Source organism: Phyllostomus discolor, chromosome 3 (genome assembly GCF_004126475.2).
Source record: "Phyllostomus discolor isolate MPI-MPIP mPhyDis1 chromosome 3, mPhyDis1.pri.v3, whole genome shotgun sequence".
Taxonomy (NCBI): Eukaryota; Metazoa; Chordata; class Mammalia; order Chiroptera; family Phyllostomidae; genus Phyllostomus; species Phyllostomus discolor.
This window is the reverse complement of record NC_040905.2, coordinates 21593701-21615538: the sequence shown is the minus strand read 5'-3', so window position 1 is coordinate 21615538 and position 21838 is coordinate 21593701. Positions and strand designations below refer to the sequence as shown.

General features: G+C 33.7%; 1 protein-coding gene across 8 annotated transcripts in view; it reads right to left on the bottom strand.

Moving 5' to 3' along the window:
- The window catches only part of CDH18 (cadherin 18), a 488064-nt gene that overhangs the window by 19333 nt on the left and 446893 nt on the right, over nt 1-21838 (bottom strand). For all 8 annotated transcript variants that reach the window (XM_036020243.1, XM_028511442.2, XM_036020244.1 and 5 more), the window contains one exon: nt 15039-15156. In XM_036020243.1, coding sequence (XP_035876136.1) covers nt 15039-15156 — 118 coding nt within the window. The remainder of the gene's footprint in view (nt 1-15038; nt 15157-21838) is intronic.

The window sequence follows — 21838 nt, the reverse complement described above, 5'->3', positions numbered from 1 at the left end:
AATATATTTACAATATACATTGTGTTATATATGTTGTAAAAAAAGTCAAGAAAAGATTGCTTTTGCTTGGTTGTTTTCTAAACAAAGCCTTTAATATTTCATAGGTAAAGGGTCATAACTTTTTATATAAATATTGAATATTTCTGTCTATTGCAATTTTTTCTATCCAGCACAGTTTGGTACCAAAGGAGGTAAAGGATTCATGGCAGAATATTTTATTCATTTCTGGAGCACAGAATATAGCACAGTGGTTAGAACTTAATGTTACTAATAGTGCATTAAAATGCCCGCTTTCCTGCTTTGCCACATCTCCCTGGTTAGAACCTTCCAACCAACTTCACTGAAGCTGCACTCTGTGGTCCTTCGGCTCTCTTCATTCCCCACCGAACTGAAAAGAATTCTCTGATGGCTCTATTTGGTGTGATACTCAGTTCTTTCACAGAAATGTTCTACCCCTTTATATAATATGCCCATTTTAGTGATCTCTCTAGAGTAAATCACATTTCACTGCCCAAAATGGCCAGTTACACGACATATCATCTTTATCTCCCCAATTATATGGAGAGTTCCTGGAACGCAAGAGTTGGCCTTTTTAATTCCTTACATTCTGCCTGGCTCAGGTCCCTGCCCTATAGACAGAGGACCATGCATATTACCTTCAACATTAAGCTGCAGGACAAAAACAGCGTTTGGTTAACAACTGACTACAGAACTTTTCTTAGAGAAAAAACATTTTAGGACGGGAGAAGAGTGGTGGTAAATGGTAATACAGTATGATGCTGGGGCAGAACATGCTGGGCAGCTGGTATAAAATATCAGGTGAGGAAATAGGGCTGTGTGTGTGCACACACAGAAATGTTAGAGAGGATCTTGAACTAATTTTAATTAAATTTTAAAGAAAAAATATCTGTGGCATATCAGTGAACATCCAGACAGCCAGCTTCTCAATGATAATTGATTATCGAAGTGTGCTTTCTTCAAAGCCCAGTTTCTATTTCAACTATTGAATGAGACTGTTCCCAAATGACTCTTGCTTTATAAAATGTAGGTCTGAGTAAAATGTTAGTTTCTGACTGACCCATCCTTCTACTGATAACAAAGAGAAAAGCTTGAATCTTTCACAAAATTCTGTTTAATGGCACCAGAGAACTGCTAAAGCAAGATAGCTAGAAGGATTAGATTGCAGATGGGGAAGTGCAGAGAGGTGAACTGCTGATTACAATGTATCTGCTATTTTGTTTTTTGTTTTTGTTTTTGGAAGTTTGGCAGGAAGCTAAAACTCTAAGCTGGAAAACAAAGAGGATGTTTTGTTTTTTTTGAGTATTTGTTTTGCCATCTCCTGTTGTTGCACAATAATTGGAGATAGGGACCAGGGTGAGTGGGGGGCAGGGAAGGCCCAGATGCATAGACAGGCACTCACTGAAAGCATCAGAGGCCTTGCCAGGGGCATAGACTGACCTGAGGTAGACTGGACCTGATGGAAACTGCAAGTTGACCTTGATTGAACTCAACTCTGGCTGTATTAAAGTGATAATTTCCCCTTTTCATTATTTATCAGAGAAAATGGTGACTATTCTCTTGAGGAAATATATTGTCATTTTAGACTCTGCTAGGTCAACACACTGTGTGACATTCAACTAAAAATGACTACATAAGACATAAGACTGTAAGTCCTGGTCTTGCCTCTCCAGTAACCGTGATGTGGGGCAGAGGGAGGTGGACAAAAACTAGTCACCTTATTGAGACATTAGAGTTAACTGACAATGATTATAAAATCATTAAGGTTAATATGTTTAAAAAATAAAGGATGGAACCAAATGGAGGTGGAGTAAGTGAAAGCTACACTAACCTCCTCCAAGGACGAATCTGGAATTACAATTAACTTTAGAGAAATCATCCTGAATAACCAACTGAGCACTAGCTGAAGAGAAGCCTATAACCAAGGACAGAAAGAAGAAACCAGCTTCACCACAATGAGACCGGTAGGGAGTTGGAGGAATCATGAGAGGGCTGGTTGGGCTCCCATGGGTGGCAGCTGAAGTTCCAGAGGGATGTTTCAGTGGCCAGAGGCTCCCCCATGAGAAGTGTGGGATCTAAACCCCAAGCTGGGCTTCCCCAGAATTGGAAAGGAACCCAGATAACATCCAGCTGTGAAAAGCAATACGGTTTCTGTCTGCCAGGGGGAGATGGCTGGAAACCCAGAGAGCCTCTCAAAAGGCCAGTGCACAAAATTTTGTCTGTAGCCACTTGAGTTGGGATCCAGCAGAGGGAGGGCAGAGTGGACTAGAGACACTTAAGGGAGTCTGAAGTTGGTGGCTTTGGGGACAGAACTGAAGTAACAGCCACCAGGATCTTTTTGCTGAGTCATTCCCCATATGGCCAAAGCCATCTTTCTCAGGTAAAGCACTGTTCTCCAAGTGGCATCATACTGAGAGGAGGTATGGCTTTGCTCACAGGAATCACTCTTCCCTACCCTGTGGCACTTAACCTGAGTACAGCTTGATTAGTTCAACAATCCATCAGTTTAAAGGCAAAAGCAGAAAATACAAAAAGCAGCTAAAATGGGGAGACAATGAAACAGACCCTGAAAGAAACAAAAGGAATTCTCCAGAAGAAGAGCTAGATGAAATGAAGGCAAGCAATTTATCAGACAGAGTGTTTAAAGTAGTGACTCTAAGGATGCACAACAGCATGAAAAAGACATAGAAGCGATGAAAAAGAACCAGTCAGAAATAAAGAGTGCAATATCTGAGATAAATAATACACAGGAAGGAGTAAACAGTAGGTTAGATGAAGCAGAGGATTGAGTCAGAGATTTGGAAGATAAGGTTGATAAAAACACCCAAGCAGAGCATCAAAAAGAAGAAAGAATTTTAAAATATGAGAACTTAAGAAACATTTCAGACAACATAATGAGTAACAACATGCATATCATGGGAATACCAGAAGGAGAAAAGAGCAAGCAAGGGATTGGGAAACTATTTGAAGAAATAATGACTTAAAATTTCCTTAATATGGTGAAGGAAAAAGTTACAAGAGATCCAAACAAGTTGGACCCAAAGAGGTTTACACTGAGACAAATCATAATTAAAATGACAAGGTTCAAAGACAAGGAGAGAATCCTAAAAGTCACAAGAGAAAAGCAGGTACTATATTTTGCTGTGTATAATGAACACTTTTTGCCAGAATTTTTGAGGGAAAAATAAGGATGCACATTATACATAGGTAGTACTGATTCCATATCCATATAAATGTTTTAATTCTTTTATTTGTGCTTATGAATTAAAAGTGTAACCCTAGAAAGTGGTAATGATATCTGTATGCAAAATAATACCTTGGAATATGATAATCAATTTGGATACTAAATATAAATAAATAAAAATTGAATTAAAAAATTAAATGAAATATTTTTTTTCCTGAAAGCCTGGGTCAAAAGCATGGGTGCTCATTATACACTGGAGTGTATTATACACTGCAAAATATAGCACTTACTTACAAAGCAGAACCAATTAGACTGGCATCTGATTATTCGACCGAAACATTTCAGGCCAGAAGGGAGTGGCATGAAATATTCAAAGTGATGGAATGTAAGGACCTACAACCAAGACTACCGTACCCAGCAAGGACATCATTTAAAATCGTAGAAGAAATCTGGGGCTTCCTAGACAAGAAATAGCTAAAGGAGTTTTTTAACACCAAACAAGCACTGCAACAAATGTTAACAGCCTTGCTTTAAGAAGAAGAAGAAAAAGATAAAGAAAAATAAAAATGGAAGAAAAAGTCTAACGATAAAATGGCACTACATATGTATCTGTCAATAATCACCTTAAATGTAAATGTCTTAAATACTCCAACCAAAAGATACAGGTTGGCTGAATTGATAAGAAAATAAGACCCATACATATGGTGCCTCCAAGAGACCCATCTCAGATCAAAAGATACACACAGACTAAAAGTAAAGGGTTGGAAAAATATATTTCATGAAAATAGAAAAGAAAAAAAAAGCTGGGGTAGCAGTACTTATCGCAAAAAAAAAAATACACTTTAAAACCAAGGCTATAGTAAGAGATAAAGAATGACACTCTATAATGCCAAAAGGAACAATCCATCAAGAGGATATAAGTCTAGTAAACATTTATGCACCCAACATAGCAGCACCTAAATATGTAAAGCAAATTTTGATGGACATGAAGGGAGGGACAACAGAAGTATGGTCATAGTCAGGGATTTTAACACCCAATTGTCTTCAAAGGATAGATCTTCCAGGCAGAAAATCAACAAGGAGACAGCAGCCTTAAATGGCACACTAGATCAAATGGATTTAACCGATATGTTTGGAGCATTTCACCTCAAAGCAGCAAAATACATATACTTTTCAAGTGCACATGGAACATTTTCTAATATAGACCACATATTAGTACACAAAACAAGTCTCAATAAATTAAGAAGATTGAAATCACCACAATACTATGACGCTAGAAATCAATCACAAGAAGAATGGTGAAAAACACGCAAAGACATGGAAGCTAAACAACATGTTATTAAATAATGAATGAGTCAACAACAAGATCAAAGAAGAAATCAAAAGATACCTTGAAACAAATGAAAATGAGGATGCGATAATTCAAAATCTCTGGGACACTGGGAAAGCAATCCTAAAAAGGAAATTCATAGCATTGCAGGCCTATCTAAAAAAAAAAAAAAAAACAAAAAAAAACAAGAAAAAGCTCAAATAAACAATCTAACTTTATACTTAATGGAGCTTGAAAGAAAACAACAAAGAAAGCCCAGTGACTAGAGGGAAGGAAATAATAAAAATCTGAAGATCAATAAATAAAATAGAGTCTAAAAAAACAATATAAAAGATCAATGAATCCAGCAGCTGGTTCTTTGAAAAAAAGATTGACAACTGTTTTAACAGGCTCATCGGGAGAGAGAGAAGAGAGACAGAGAGAGATAGAGAGAGAGAGAGAACCCAAATAAATAAAATCAGAAAAGAAATAGGAGAAATAATGACTGATACCAAAGAAATGCAAAGGACTGTAAGAAAATATTATGAACAACTATATGAAACAAACTGGGCAACCTGGATGAAATGGACACATTTCTAGAAACATACAATCTTATGTGATTCACCACATAAACAAAATGAAGGATGTGATCACAAGATCACCACATGATCAAATCAAGAGATATAGAAAAAGCATTTGATAGAATCCAACATCTATTTATGATAAAAACTCTTAGCAAAGTGGGAATAGTGGGAACATAACTAAACATAATAAAGGCCATGTATGGCAAACCCGTGGCCAGTACCAGGCTGAATGGGCAAAAACTACAAGTCTTCCCCTTAAGATCAGGAGCAAGACAGGGATGTCTGCTTTTATCTCTCTTATTCAACATAGTGCTGGAAGTCCTACCCAGAGCAATCAGACAAGAAGAAGGAATAAAAGGCATCAAGATTGGAAAGGAAGAAGTAAAACTGTCTTTATTTGCAGATGACAGGACTATGTACTTAGAGAACCCCAAAGATTCCACCAAGAAACTACTAGAACTAATAAATAAATTCAGCAAAAAAGCAGAATACAAAATTAATATTCAGAAATCAGTCACATTTTTATATGCTAATAATGAACTAACAGAAAGGGAAATTAAGAAAATCTAATTCACAATTGCTTCAAAAACATTAAATACGTAGGAAGCAATTTAACCAGGTAGCTAAAAGACCTGTACCTGGGAAATTGTAAGGCACTGAAGAAATTAAGAGAAGAATATACAAGTAAGTAGAAGTACATACAATGTTCATGCATAGAAAGAATTAACACCATTAAATTGTCCACATTATTAAAGCAATCTATAGATTTGATGCAATTCTTGTCAAGATTCCAATGATGTATTTCACAGAACTGGAACAAATATTTTTTAAAATTTAGATAGAACCACAAAAGGTCCCATGGAGCAACAGCAATCTTGAGAAAGAAGAACAAAGTTGGAGGAATTAAGATACCTAATATCAAACTGTACTACAAGGTCATAGTAATCAAAACAACATGGTACTATCATAAAAACTGACACATATATCAATAGAATAGAATAGAGAGCCCAGAAATAAACCCACATCTTTATAGTCAATTAATATTTGATAGAGGAAGTAAACACATACAATGGGCTAGAGATAGTTTAGTCTACAAATGGTGTTGGGAAAATTGGACAGATACATGCAGAAAATGTAACTAGACCACCGTCATACACCACACACAAGAATAAATTCAAAATGGATCAATGACTTAAACGTTAGACTCAAATCCATAAAGATCCTAGAAGAAAACATAGGCAGCAATATCTCAGACATTTTTAAAACATTTTTTAATTGTATGTATCTACCTAGGCAAGGGAAATAAAAGGACAATAAGTAAATAAATGGGACTACATCAAAGTAAAAGTTTTTTCACAATGAAGGAAATCATCCATGAAATACAAATACAGCCTGCACAATTGGAGAACATATTAGCTGATACATCTGATAAGGGGTTAATATCCAAAATTTATAAAGTACTTACAAATCTTAACACCAAAAAAAACCAAACAACCCAATTAAAAAATGGGCAAATGACCTAAATAGACAGTTCTCCATTGAGGACATACAGAAGACCAATAGACATATGAAAAGATGCACAATATCACTAATCATCTTAGAAACGCAAATTAAAACCACAATGAGGTACCATGTAACACTTGTCATAATGGCTATCATTAATTAATAAATCAGCAGAGAAGTTCTAGCAAGGATGTGGAGAAATGGGTACTTTTTTGCACTCTTCATAGGAATGCAGATTGGTGTAGCCAGTGTGGAAAGCAGTATGGATATATGTCAAAAAATTAAAAACGGATCTTTTTGACCCAGCAATGCCGCTTCTGGGAATATATCTGAAAAAAAACACTAAACATTAATTCAAAAGAACATGTGCTTGTATGTTCACTGCAGTGATATTTACAGTTGTCAAGATATGGAAGAAGCCCGTGTCCATCAGTAGATGAGTGGATAAAACAACTATGGGATATTTACACAGTGGAATACTACTTGGTTTTAAAAAAGGAGAAAGTTTTACCCTTTGCGGCAGTATTGATGGACCTGGAGAACATTATGCTAAGCAAAATAAGCCAGTCAGAGAAAGACTATGCCATATGATTTCACTCATACATGAAATCTAATGGATGAACCAAACTAACAAGCAAAATAGAGACACACTCATGGATGGAGAGCAGATGACAGCTAGTAGGGGTGGTTAGGGGGTGGAGGGATTGTGCAAAAAAGAAAAAAGGACTCAAGGACATGGACAACGGTGTGGCAATTGCTAGTGGGAGGTGGTATAAGGGGACTAAATGGTAATGGAAAAATACAATAAAGATGAAATAAAAAATAGTGGAAATATTTTTTTAAAAGTTAAAAAATATGTAGAAAACTTCACCAGAGATTTCCATCTCTATGAAAGGGAAGAAATGGCTGTCAAGTAAAGCAGTGTGTTTCGACTACATTTTCTCTGATAGGACTCTTGTTTTCTTGAGCAGACTATCAACTGCACGTTGGTATTTCCTATCCATATATTTTCAGCATATGTTTCAATGAATTATATAAAAATATAATTCAAGGTAAAAAAATAAAAAACACCTTTTATATAAATAGGGTGAAAGACTCAAAAAGAGGTGTTCTCTCCCGTTCAGATAAATTAGCGAACTCCAAATTAATAAGAGATAAAATATATGACAGAAAGATCTAATGAAGCTAATAAATGTCTGTAAAAACATGGAGAATGGCCTTAAATTTAATTATTTAGTAAGCAAATATGAGTGGTAAAGAAGTATCTTGGCATGAGGATATTAGCTAGCTTATATGACTCCAGACATAAATACCATTAAGACAATTGTTTCACAATAAGCTCATTTTACATATATGAGCAACTTATAACAAAAAGATGCTTTTTTATGATTGTTTCTACTAGAAATTAGTTCAAATGAAGTGTAAAGAACTATAAAGTAATTGAGATTTTACCATTGTCATATGTTAACAAGTTAGCCTGCTGGACCTTTATGGATCTTGGCAGAAAATACTAGGTTTCTGGGTCAGACACAAAGGACTTTACTACTCATGTCACAGCAAACAGCATGACCTCATTCAGAACCATCTTCAACAATAGAGAATGTCTTGGTCCAGAATGGAATGCAGGTTTGTTAATCTAATTGCCCGATATAATACATATAGATAGATGTAATTACTACCTCTGGGGCAAAGTCCTACCTGAGTTTCTTGCAGCCCATTATAGAATATTGGGATTTCCTAATTCTAGTTCCTCTGCTCTGAAGCGAACCCACTGCACACACAGCATGCACTTGGGCCACTTCATGTTTCTCTCTAGAGACGTTGGGGTAAAGGAAGAGAAAACATGAAGTTCATCCCACTTCCCATGCCTGGAGAAATCAAGTTGTTTCTCTCTGACCCAGAAGTGCAGAGCTTTCTGGCAGCATTCAGGAAATTGTGTAAAAACTAATTAGTTAGCAATGTGACTAGGGTATAATCTCAACATCCAGGTGTGAATGCCACTATTAGACATTTCAAAACTCAGTGGTTGAACCACTGATGTTCCCAGCTTTTACTGTTATTTTTTTGGCTAATGGGGTACATTGATGAGTATATTATCATTGTTCACTTTTCTGTTTAAGATTATTAAGAGTTTTGAACAAATATTTATATGTTGTTTTAAGATTTTGGTCTTAATCTTCTGTTAATTATTTATCTTTTCTTGTCCTTTAACTCTTTTGTTTTCTCTTTGGAATGTTTATTTTATTTTGTTGGAAGTTTAAAACATATTCACAATAATAATCCTTACTCAGTTATATGTATGGCTATATCTTACTCCAGGTTATAACCTGTTTTCAAATTTTGTTTGGAAATAATTTGATGCAGAAGTATAATTATTTGAATATTATCACATTTGTCAATATTTTTATAAATGTGGTGTTTATGTCTTCTATAAGAAATTCTCTCCTACCCTAATTACGAAATGTGGTGCACCACAGTTTTCTCTAATGCTCTTAAATTTTCGATTGCATAAGTAGTAATTCAATCTATGTATATAATTTACTTGTGTGTATGTGTTTGAGAGATATTAATATAGTTTCTTTAGATATATAGCCAGTTGGTCCACTTCAATGTCCTTTTTGAATTATCTATTTCATAGGGGTTACAAATGCCTTCTGTTAAGTTTATATATTTATACATAGATTTAGATAGTCAATCATTTTATTTTAGCCCTCTCAATTAGTTCACATCTATCTATAACTGTTGTAGTATCACCTGTAAGGAGCACCTCATTGTCATGTGTCCATCTCAAACTGTTGATTATCTATGTTGTGGCTGGACCTACTATTGTGGTTCTTGTGATGATCTCAACAATAACCACCAGAAAACTTGGGAAAACAGTTTACTGCTAACATGTCAGGGAAATTACATGACACACCTGAGGCCAGACAGCTTGTGGGAAGGGAAGGAGCGCGTGAATGGGCTTGGGGTTCTACCTTCATTGGGGCTGTTGGTGGGTTTTATGGGATCATCTTTTACATGACTTTTAAAAAATAAGTGTTGGAAGAAGAAAAAAACAAGGAGTCCAAATCATCAGTTATTGCAATTAACCAAGATTTCTAAGACAAAGTAGTGTGTGTGTGTGTGGGGGGGGGTGGGCTAGGGTTAGGGTTAGGGTTAGGGGGAATGGGGGGAGTGCAGCCTGTGGATGGCAATGGTTGATTCCAGAAAGCTGTCTTTGACATGGATGCTTCAGCAAGTAAAAGACTGTCAGGCACTTTCTTTCCAAAATAACAACAAAAACCAACTATGAGAAATTATGATATAGTCATTTTTATAACATCTCAATATCTGTTGGGATATGCCTCTTCCCTTTCCTCTATATTCCTCATTCATCTTTGTTTTCAATGCATTCTTGCTTTTCTTACTCCTTTACCATTATAATTTTAATAACACATTATTTAATTTAGCTTATGATTTAAAATATATTTAGGTTATAGATTAGTATGAAAATTTGAGAGTTTCTGATTCAGTCATGTGGTAAAACTGTATTTTTAAATATAATGAGATGTATTTAAAAATAATATTTAATCTGATTGTGACCATGATGTAGTTGAACCAATTTCTACTTACTTTTTCTCATTGCCCATGTTTCTACTTTGCACCTTTCTTATGTTTTATGACCTGTGTTCTACCATTAAAATAAGCTTAATTATTTAACCTATGAAAATTTTTCCTTGCTTTGAAAATTACAGATTTTTTATTCTACTAATTAACTAAAAAACTTAGTTAGCTAAAACTTGGTTAACTAAGTTTTAAATAATTAAATAATATTTATGTCAATTAATTGATTATTCAATATATTTGAATTAATTGATTATTCAAAATATTCAAATTAATTTAATATTTTAAAAATAGCAGCTAAATTAAAATGTTTCTTCTTATAAATAAAACTGAGTTTTTAATAATCAGCATATTAATAACTAGTAGTTTATCACTTTTAACTAAATACAAGGGAGGCCAAAAGTAGGAATACAGTTGTGAATACATGAAACATAGTGTATATTCTTGTATTATTATTTAATCATTATTGTATTATTTATTTGCATTACAACTGTAAACCTAAGTTTGCTGACCCCTGTGTAGAAAGAGTTGACAATGGAAATTATTTTCTTTTTGCATTTTAAGTATATAATTTTTATTTACTTCTGTTATCTATATTTTTCTTAATTTTAGACCAGCGATCTACTTTAAATTTAATTATTACTCTAAAAATATTTTGCCTTTTGTTTTTGATAGTTAATTTTTTTCCCTTTATCTTTGAGGGTTAAAATGGACATATCCAAGCACAGTTGTAATTTTGTGTTTGGCCTTTGGTATTTATTTTTATGGTGAGGTTCCATATATTTTCAAATTTGAAAAGTGGTCTTGTAATTATTTTTTTATTTTGGTTTATCTGGGGCTTTTTTTGTATGAGTTAAAAAATTTTACAACTGACTTGTTAAATCTCTCTTTTTGTCCAGTCTAGGGGTAGTGCCATGTATTAAGTTTTAGTTGTTATGTCTTAGTATCTTTGTATGTATGTGAATACATATAAAAGTTTTATAAGGTATTTTTTTCTGTTTTTTTTTAAGATTTTATTTATTTATTTTTAGAGAGGGAAGGGAGGGAGAGAGAGACAGACAGACAGAGAGACAGAGAGAGAGAGAGAGAAACATCCATGTGCGGTTGCTGGGGGCCGTGCCCTGCAACCCAGGCATGTGCCCTGGCTGGGAATCGAACCTGCAACACTTTGGTTCGCAGCCTGTGCTCAATCCACTGAGCTACGCCAGCCAGGGCCAAAAAGTTTTATGTTTATATATATGTTTATGTACAATTTAAATTTAAATCAATGGGTATAAATTTATATCTGCATAGTTATATATCTGCATTTCTATATATTTCTCTTTATAGTTCTATAAACTTTTCTGTCTATTCACTAACTATAGTTTTATAGGAAATTTGTAGACACATATATTGACACATGTATATATAATTATATTTTAAATTTTAATTTCTCAATATATATTATATAAATGTATAATATAAATGTATATATATATTGCTATGTATAATATGTAAAACTAAGTTACTATCACTACATATGGGTGGGACCAAAAAATTATCTTCTGGAGGGTGGGTCCCTTGTAGTACAGGCTTCCCCCACAGGTGAGTGTTCTAGGAACCCATCTGTCATCAGTGTACCAGCTAGCATTGTTGTGAGAGGCTGGATTTGGCTTCTGCACATTTTTTTGAAGACTCTTTAATGTGTTTGCATGTTTCATGATGGGTGGTTTATGAGCTCAACTGCCCACACCACATTGAGTATTCTGCAGTTTTTGACCCAAAATGGCATGAACCCTGTGACCCACCCTCCCTATTCACCCAATCTTGTCCTGAACAACTTCCTTTTTTGTTTACCCAGGTAAAAAAAGTTCTCGAAGGGAAATGTTTTGCCAATGTACAAAAGGTGAAACAAAAAATGGCAGTAGCACTTAAAGGCATCAAAACCAATGGGTTTAAAAACTGTTTTCTGCAGTGGAAAAAATGTCTCAGTAGGCATGTTGCATCAAAGGGAGAGTTTGAGGTGACTGAAGTTTAAACATGTAAGAACAGATAAACATTTTTTAATAAGTCAATTCTAGATTTTGGGGGCTTCCCTCATATTTCTCATATAGTTCTACTTATTTTTCTATATAAGCAAAAACTATAATTTTATTCTGATGAAGATTTTAAAATTATTTTATAATAATTTTTAGTCTTATTTTTTAATTTTGAGAAACTTAGAACATTTTTTTCTGATAATTTATGCATTTTGTATTATTCAGAGTAAATTCATTTTCTGATTTCTTTTAAATATTTGATTTTCAGGCTTATAGTAAACAACGATATGCATTTCCCTGTCTCCTATTATGAAAATATCTTTCCATTCATTCTTTACTTTAAAGCAGTTTTGGAGATACCACTACACCAATGACTTTGAGATCACTCATCATGGCTCAGAGGCTCTGTCTGATTTATATTTCTATTATTCTCTTGAATAGGCACTTTCATGTAAGCAGTGGGTACAGAGGAATAATGGTTTTAATTTTTATTATAGATTTCTTTCTTTATGTTCTGAGGACATGTAAATGTTTACTAACTCATATAACATAATGTCCAAGATACTAGGATCCAGCAAGATTGGGTTTGCTGAATTACTGTTTCGTCTATCCATTTTCTTTTTTGTTAGGTAAGTATTTTTATAGACATAAATGTATGTACATCTGTATGTGCATATTATCATTTCAGTTTGGCTATTTCATTTTTAATTTTATCTCTTTTAAAAATATTTTATTTATTTATTTTTAGAGGGAAGAGAAGGCTGGGGAGAAAAGAAGGAGAGAAACATCAGTTTCATCAGTGTGGTTACTTCTCGGACACCCCGTGCCAGAGACCCGGCCTACAACCCAGGTATGTGCCCGGACTGGGAATCAAATTGGTGGCACTTTGGTTCAATCTACTGAGCTATACTAGCCAGGCTCTTAATTTTATCTTGATATTTTATTATCCATAATGGCCTGTGTGTGGAGAATAAGCAATACGGGCACTGATATCTTCACATACGGCATAATTAATTCTCCCAATGGTACAAAGTGGGTGTTTTGAATCACAGTTTCTGGACATAAAAAGTGAGGCTCAGAGAGATTAGGTGGCTTGATTTATCTAACCTAATCATGTCTGTTTGCTCTGGTACATGTTTTCAGGTCTGCACTAGTACCTTTTTTTAAAAAAATGCTATTTTTTCTATCTTAAATATATTATTTCTGTTATTTATAATTTTATCAATTTTCAAAAATGTTAAAGTCCTACAAATAATTTCAAACATCTATACCCTTACACAACTATCCAAACTATCCATACACTTCTCCCATACTTGAGATGGTGTAGCTGATTATACATTCATATGTATGGTTAAAATGAATGTTAAAACATTTGCATCAGCATTATAAACCCTTTAAAATTGTTTTATGTGTTTTTAAATAAAGAATTGTTTGTATCTTTAAATGTGAGTTTCTAGCATTGATAATGTCAAATCACTGTATCAAGACTTTTTTAACATACTCATAAATTAAATTCACTATTTCCAGATATATTAATCTAGTAGGGAGGACGAGTCACTAATGTCTCAACAACAGTACCCACAGAAATAATGCAATTGCTTATAGTATGTGGAACTATGAATGAATTTTTTTACATATTTAGTGTAGTTAATTACGCTAAATATATTTGGGATTATGGGATGGGATTGCAAATGTAAATGTAATACAATAGTCACTTAAATACAACTTGTCATACACAAACATGCACACATATGTATTTCTCTCAGCGGAGCTGATCACAGGGCTAGGTAAAATGTGAGAAACAAACATGCTTTGCATTTTCATATAAACCTTGTTATGGACACACGCAAAATTTGACATCTTTGTTGTGATAATTTTAAGATACCTAGGGATAACAAACTGTTTCTGTGTATTGTCATTTAGTGATATCATTTTACCTTGTGTTTGAAGATGCTTCCCTATGAAGAATACAGGTAGGGAATTAAATGTTTCTTCAGAAATGTGTATGTCATTCCTTCTTGTGATTCTGAACAAGTGTTAAATCCCAAATAACAGCATAATCAGGTAAATGTGATAAAAGATAAGTGTGGGGAGAAGAAAGTCGATGCTAATCAGAACATCGTACATAAGGAATGACTTAATGTTTCCCTTATGCACTGAAGAAGAACTTTTACACAACTTGGAGGAACCTACCAAATAGGGAATCCAAAGCATGATGAAACTTCTCTGATTACTAAATTATGGTGGTCTTTTTAACCCACCCAATACAGAGGGTAAACAAAAATAACTAAAAAATTTCCCAAACACTCTGTAATTATGCATATTTATCTACCCATATTTTGGAAAACATTCATAACAAGAAGAGGAAATATAATTTGTACAGCACATCTTGGCAGCTTTGCTAATGCAAGGTGATTTCAAACACCGCGTTTCCTTTCCTAATTGTCCCTAGGACATATTTTTCATTTTTCCTAATTTAAATTTTTTTCACCCTGAGCAGTTGCAGCAGCTCTCATAAACATGTTTGTCAGCTAAGATTTCTCTTAAAATTTGCCCAAGAGCATATTACATGTACATTTCTTGTTTAAAGGGGTGCTTCTGAATAAATTCAATGAAAGTTATTTGTACATGTGGTTTAATTTTAAACACAAGTATTCACAGATCGTCACACATTAACATCAAGCTGACTTTAAATGCTGATTTGCAAGCTGTTCATGGGGATAAGAGAATATAGTAAAACTGTTCAAGCCTATTCTATATCAAGACAAAAGTGATACCATATTCCATATAGATCAATAAATAGATTTATTTATGTTCACCTTCATTGTCCCTCAGGGTGAAGTTTGGGTTTATAGACAGGTGTTCATCAAGAAAGAAGTTAAACCTTGGTCCATTGGCAAAATCATCTTTATCAGTGGCACTGATGGTATGAATAACCTAAAGAAAAAAAAAACAAACAATAACTAGTAAATTTAACTTGGCTTATTCCCTTGATTTTAATTATATTACATTCTCAGCTGATAACACAAAAGGATTTTTAAATGACCTTTTTATGTACCTTGAGAGTTTTACATTCATCTAGTAAAATAACCAATTAACTTGCTCTTACTTGCATTGATTCCTGGAAACATATTATGGTGTGACTTATAATCACTCACACTTGGTCTTCTAGCATGGCACAAACACTATAATTTTTTCCCTTTGCCACCCACAGTATCTTGGGGCCAATTAGTTGTAAGATTTTGTATGGACACCTATTTGGGGAGACATGAAGTATCGTTAAACAAATATAAACATTCCAGTGTTAATATAGAACGATGTTGCAGTATATGTTAGCTTCAATCAACAAATGTGAAAACAGGAGATGAGTCCCCAGACGAGTATGAGGTGCCTCACATTTAAATAGTAAAGCAGTGGAAGAGGCAAAACCAGACCACTCAGAGCTTCATGGAGCATTTCTCATCTCTAGTGAGAGAAAGCAATTCCAAAACTTGGACTCTGTGCACATCAAGAAGCAGAGAACGTTAGCACATGGAAATGACATTACAGGCGGCCTAAGAGAGGAATGCCAGTTTCAACAGCTGTAGCCATTACCCTCTTAAAGAAATAAATACCCAAACAAATAAGATATTTTCCTCTTTTAAAAATCACTGTCCTAATGCTCAGGTGTTCCCTTTCCAGGGATTCCTATACAGGGGTGGGCAAAAGTAGGTTTACAATTGTGAGTATGTGAACACAGAGTTCATTATTGTATTATCATTTATTAATTGTATTATTTTTCCATACAAACAATTGCAAACCTACTTATGCCCACCCCTGTATTCCACGTGTAGGAAAAGTAAAAACAAAGAGAGAGAGAGAGAGAGAGAGAGAGAGAGCAAAAAAGAGCCATGAAAATAGTATTTTCTACTTGTGAAATGTAGTATGTCCATTTCAAAATCTGAGATTTCTTAGAACATTTCATTCAATTTGACCCAACTTCAGCATTTAACTCCTTTATGTTGTCAGGGAGATGAGGAGAAATATAAAAGTACTGAGAATGAGTGATGAGCTAGAGCTGGACAAGAAAAACATGAGTTTTCATGACGTGAAAATGAAGAAAGTACTTCAGAATTTAGAAGTCTCAGTTTCCTCCTTATGTGCATACAGCTTACCCCTGTGTGTTCTTCCCATCACCACTCAAAATTTGCTGTTTTAGCAAGAGACTAAGGTTAAAGCCCTTCCTCCTTCATCCTCAGTGAGTCTTTATCCTGCTTTGACATATTTGTTCATTGTTAAGTTTCTTATTTTATTTGGAGTAGAGCTAGTCTCTGGTTAGATTGTGGTCCCCTGTTATTGGCTCTTGACCATGAGTATAGAATAAATTGATGAATAATCAGAAGTCACGCAAAGATTTTTCCTCAAATGCATGAAAAGCTCTATAAAGTTGAGAGTATGCATAATATGACAAACACCTACATTCCCTATGCATCAGCTACTTACTAAAAAAACTGAAATAAAAATGTTGAATTTCAAGATTGCATTCAAAGTTAAATGAAATAAATGTTTTTCTTTTGGGAAATAAACGTCCTCTTAGCCCTACTCTTCATTCATTGTGGTTCTCCAATTTGCAATCCCATTTTCTCTATGATGCCTCATAACATATTGTCCTGTTTAAAATTTCACTTCTTAACCTATAATGTAATTTTGGAGGGTGTTGGTGGAGAACAACTAATTTAAAGCAACTGAACTATTTTGTCTCCCATTACTACTTTAGGGCAATTATATTCTTCTCATTTCAAACTTAGTTTACAACTTATTTTAAATTTTCTGAAGCTTATTTTTATTTGTTAAACTCTGAAGTAATTCATATTACATTGTTTTTACTATTTTTCTGCTACCTTTAGTAAATATATTTTCCATGTTTATAAAGGAATTTAAAGTCTGAACTTACCAAAAAACTCACTTATAGCAAATACGTCTTTGTCAGAGAGTTCTCAGTCTTGTCTACATAGCAAATGAGTTGATGTCCATGACTTTTGTTTCAAAGATTCACCTTGAACTTTTGTAGAATTGTTGGTCATGCATCATACTTAATTTTTTCCATAATATTTCTGAGAAATTCTTCCAAAAGCCTAGAATGTTGGTCTGTTTTTATCTAGAATTCAGATATTTTTTGGATGTGAAATGAATACTTCAACCCTTCTATTTAACTGATCACCTTTTCTCTTTCATTAGGAAATAAGATTTCCTTTTATCGTTTCCTCAGACTTTTAACAGGAACACACTTAGGAAGTTAATGTTTATAACTTTCAGAAGATTTAAACTTCTGGCAGATACACATCTATAATTGCTATGTCTTTGTCATTGATATTTTCTACACATTTCTCAAATTAAGATTTACCTACTTTGACTTTCATTCTTTGAAACCAAACTTAGATGTTCTCTACCATTTACATATTATGTAATTAGTGCAAAAGTGTTTCATTATTTTGAAAGACCTGAGAAAAACAGAAACAGATTTAGTCTAACAAAGAAGAAAAAAATTCAAAATATAGTTGTATTTATAAATAGTTACCAGTGTAATTTTTATAATGCCCATGAATAAGTCTTTACTTGTGGTATAAACTAGCTAGAAACAATTTTGATTTTCTTAATCAAAATGTATCCTCTTGTTTAAATGTAATCTATGTTTTTCAGTAATCTATTACTGAATCTATTACTAAATCTATTTCAGTAATCTGTTACTGAATCTATTACTGAATCAGTAATCATCTATTACTGAATCTATTACCTCTTGTTTTCCATAATCTATTACTCCTGGAGTACATTTTTAGGAATAAAATAATATCACAAATTTACACAAATATCATAGTCTTTCATTAGGTAAATGAACTAACCCTAACTAAATATTTACACTAAAAAGAGCATTCTAGGAAAAACATTATATCTTGTTCAAATTAATTATCAAATTTGCTTTATAACATAATCTTCAATGGGATCATAAACATATTTGTTAATAATACCAACTTTTGTTAGTTAATTGAGCTTGATCCTTGACACAATGTAAAATCTCTAATGATCTACTTTACTGATACAAAATTGTATTGTTAATAATTGGATGTGATTAGGCAGAGGCTGGTGTTAACTAATAACATATTTCTTTTATAAATTTTGTTTACTAAATTTACTTCCAGTGGAAAATACACACACACACACACGCACACACACAGAGGAAAAGTCAATGTGAATAAGATCGGAAGCATTCCCTTCATTTATTTTTCAAAGTTTCTATGTGTAGGCACATCTTAATTATTTTGAATTTACTCTACTTTGGGAACTGAGTTCAAATTTCATGAATACACTATTTTCTTTTAAAAGGTTTGTCATGGTAGCTACTTAAAATACTTTTTTAGAACAGGAAATACATTAACTCAGAAAAGTATATTGCTGCAGTTTATATTAATACCTGACTTGTCTGATTTCTGCTGTATTAGTGCTTTAAAACTCTGCATTCATAATAGATCAGCCTCTTTACTGCAGGCACATGCTGTTATACTTAGATGCGTGGAATCCATAATGGAAACGTCTGTGATTCGAAGAGCAAGTGTCATACCACTAGGCAATACAAATATGTTTCAGAAACCTTACTTGCAACTCATTATTTAAATAGAGTTCTCTATTCCAAGTCTGCATCAAAATACACAATAATTCCCCAGAAATGCTGCAAGCATAAGGTTAAATAAACCAAGGACTACCAAATCAAACAATAGACCATTTCCCCATAAGTTAATTGTGGAACTGACCACAGAGATTGGGAATGAATTGTTTAAATACAAGTGCAAAAAACAATACATTAAAATGATGTTTTTACCCTCAAAGACAAGTCTAAATTCACTTTGGTGAAAGAAGCACGAAAAATCCAGTTACCTTATAGCGGCAGCTAAAATTATACAATATTATTAGATGATAATGATGTTAAATATGAATGAGTTTTTTAAAGGATAAAAAGAACTAATCATATAATGAAAATATTCAACACATTATAACTTAGGACTGTTAAGTCTAGCAATTAATTTCTGAAAACAGTAACAATTAAATGATAGAAGAGAAATACTATATAAATGGTTAGTTGGACAGCTAAAGGAAAAAAAATGATGCTTTTCACTAATTTAATCCTCTCTAATAAGAAAATGGAATGGCCTTTCATGTAAGGAGATTGCCTGAAGAAATGTTCATCTGAACAAGAAGTAGACAATATTAGAAGTCAATAACAAAAAGTCCAAGTCACAGGCCAATGTCTTGGGGGCAATGTTCACATGAACAGCAGAAGCATCAGCTGATTCGAGAGTAAGGGCTCGGCATCGTGGGTCCACAGCTTCAGTGACACACCTCACAAAGGTGGCTGTGGTTTGCAAAAATCCCTCCCCACTCTGTGCTTTGTGGGAAAAACAAAAAAAAATGTGTTTTGCTTTTGATCAACTTCAGTTTATCAAGTTTTAATGCATTGATTTTGATTTTAAGTCTCAAAAGTGTTTGCCGAGTGCTAAATCTTTTTCCCCTAAAATTATATTTTTTTCTTTTACTCTTTTTAAAAATTTTATCTCAAGGCATTTAGGTAATGTTATCTTATGGTCAATCACTTAGTGTTTTTATTATTTTTTTCTTATTCTTATTAAATATTTGACATAACAATTATCATCAGTATGAAAAATATTCAAACATTATCTCCTCAAGTATTACTTCTGTCCAATTTTTTTCTTTAAAATTCCTCAGATAATTGAATAACATCTATGTTACACCTGCATTTCCCATGTCTTTTATATTTTCATTTACATTTTTTTATCTTTTTGACCTTTCATTCTGATCTATTTTCCAATTAACTTATTTTGTCTTCAGCTATAGGCTAATCTACTGTTACTATGAAGAACTGGAATCCCATATTCAGTTACTGTGTTTTTATTTTTTTAACCTTTATTTTTTATTGTACTTTTTCCCATTACCTTCTAGTCCCTTTATATCCCCCTCCACAATCCCCACACTGTTGTCTGTGTCTGTGGGCCCTTTGTACTTTTTGCTCAGTCCCTCCACCTCCCAACCACCCCCCTTAGCTGTCAGCCTGCTCTTCATGACCTCTGTCTCAATTTTGCTGGACAGTTCAGTTTGTTCACATATGAGTGAGATCATATGGTATTTGTCTTTCTCTGACTGGCTTATTTCACTTAGCATAATGTTCTCCAAGTCCATCCAGTGCCATGGTTTTAGATTTTTAAATCTAAATTTTATTTGAATTTTTGAAGACTTTTCTCATAAATTATGCTTTTATAATGTATGTCCAGAAAATAAATTTAGGACATATGCATCCATTTCTGACACACTTAAAATAAGATTTAGTAAGTAAATCATTACATATCTGTACCATACAATTCTTTACTGCTTTTAAAATGATGATGTAGGACAATTCTTAAGTACCTAAAGTGATAATCTTAATAACTTGTAAAGACTTTAAAATATAATTTTCATCAACTGTATCCACATTCACATTATCTAACTTTTCAAAGACAATGAATATGAGAAAATTTTATGTAAAAAAAAATCCATTTGTGTATTCATAAATACCTCCTCACAATCACAGTATTTAAAACACAATCATTACTCTAATGAGCCACTATTAATTGTTACTCATACACATGAGATAATAATACATAAGATAATGTTTCTCAGGATTATAATGTCATCACAAGCTTCAACATAATTTAAAGTGTTTTAGGGCGATTTCTTCATTCCGGTTTACCAACGTCAATGAAAGGAACTATCCAGGCCCAATGGGGCCTATACTGTTTTTGCATCTCCAGATTCATCTGCGACAGAGAGACGGTAAGGGGATTCTTATGGGATGCACGGCTTGATGTAATCTCTTCCTCTTAGGTGTGGGTGTAACCTAATTCTTGCTGCTTGCTGACCAATGAAATATGGCAAAAATATCAATACATCATTCTCCTGATGATATAACATTCTATAAAGCTGTTTGTTAGCAGAGTCTTTACTGGAGAAACATTTCTTACTTGTTTGGTGAAGTAAATGTCCACATTTCGAAAACCCATATAGCGAGAAACTGTGGGTGGCATCTCAGAATTCTCAGGAACCTTGAAGAGCTGAGGAAAATCCTGAAGCTCTCAGGTCTATGGATGAAAGTAACTACATGTTGCCAACAACCATGTAGGCTTGGAAGAGGTTTCTAAGCCCCAGGTAAACACGCAGTCCTGACTGACACTTTGATTATGGTCTTGGGAGATTGGGAGACCTCTGCAAAGACTCAGCTAAATTATGAGCACATGTGTGACCTATGTAAACTACGAGCTGGTAAGTGTTTTAGGTTGCTAAATTTGTGTAATTTGTCATGCAGCAGAGAAGAGAAATAAATGCACTTCCTTTCCAAGCTCCCTCTTGTTCTTTGTGCCTCAGCCACCCTGGCCTTCCTTCAGAATTTCCATACTCCTTTAACTAACTAGGTGCCATGATATACCGAGACTCATGTCCCATTTTCAAGGTCTTCTATCCTTTTTCTCTCCTACCTTCTTAATACATACACACTCTTCCCATTGTAAAATTTAATAATCTCTTTTTATCAGGATCATAC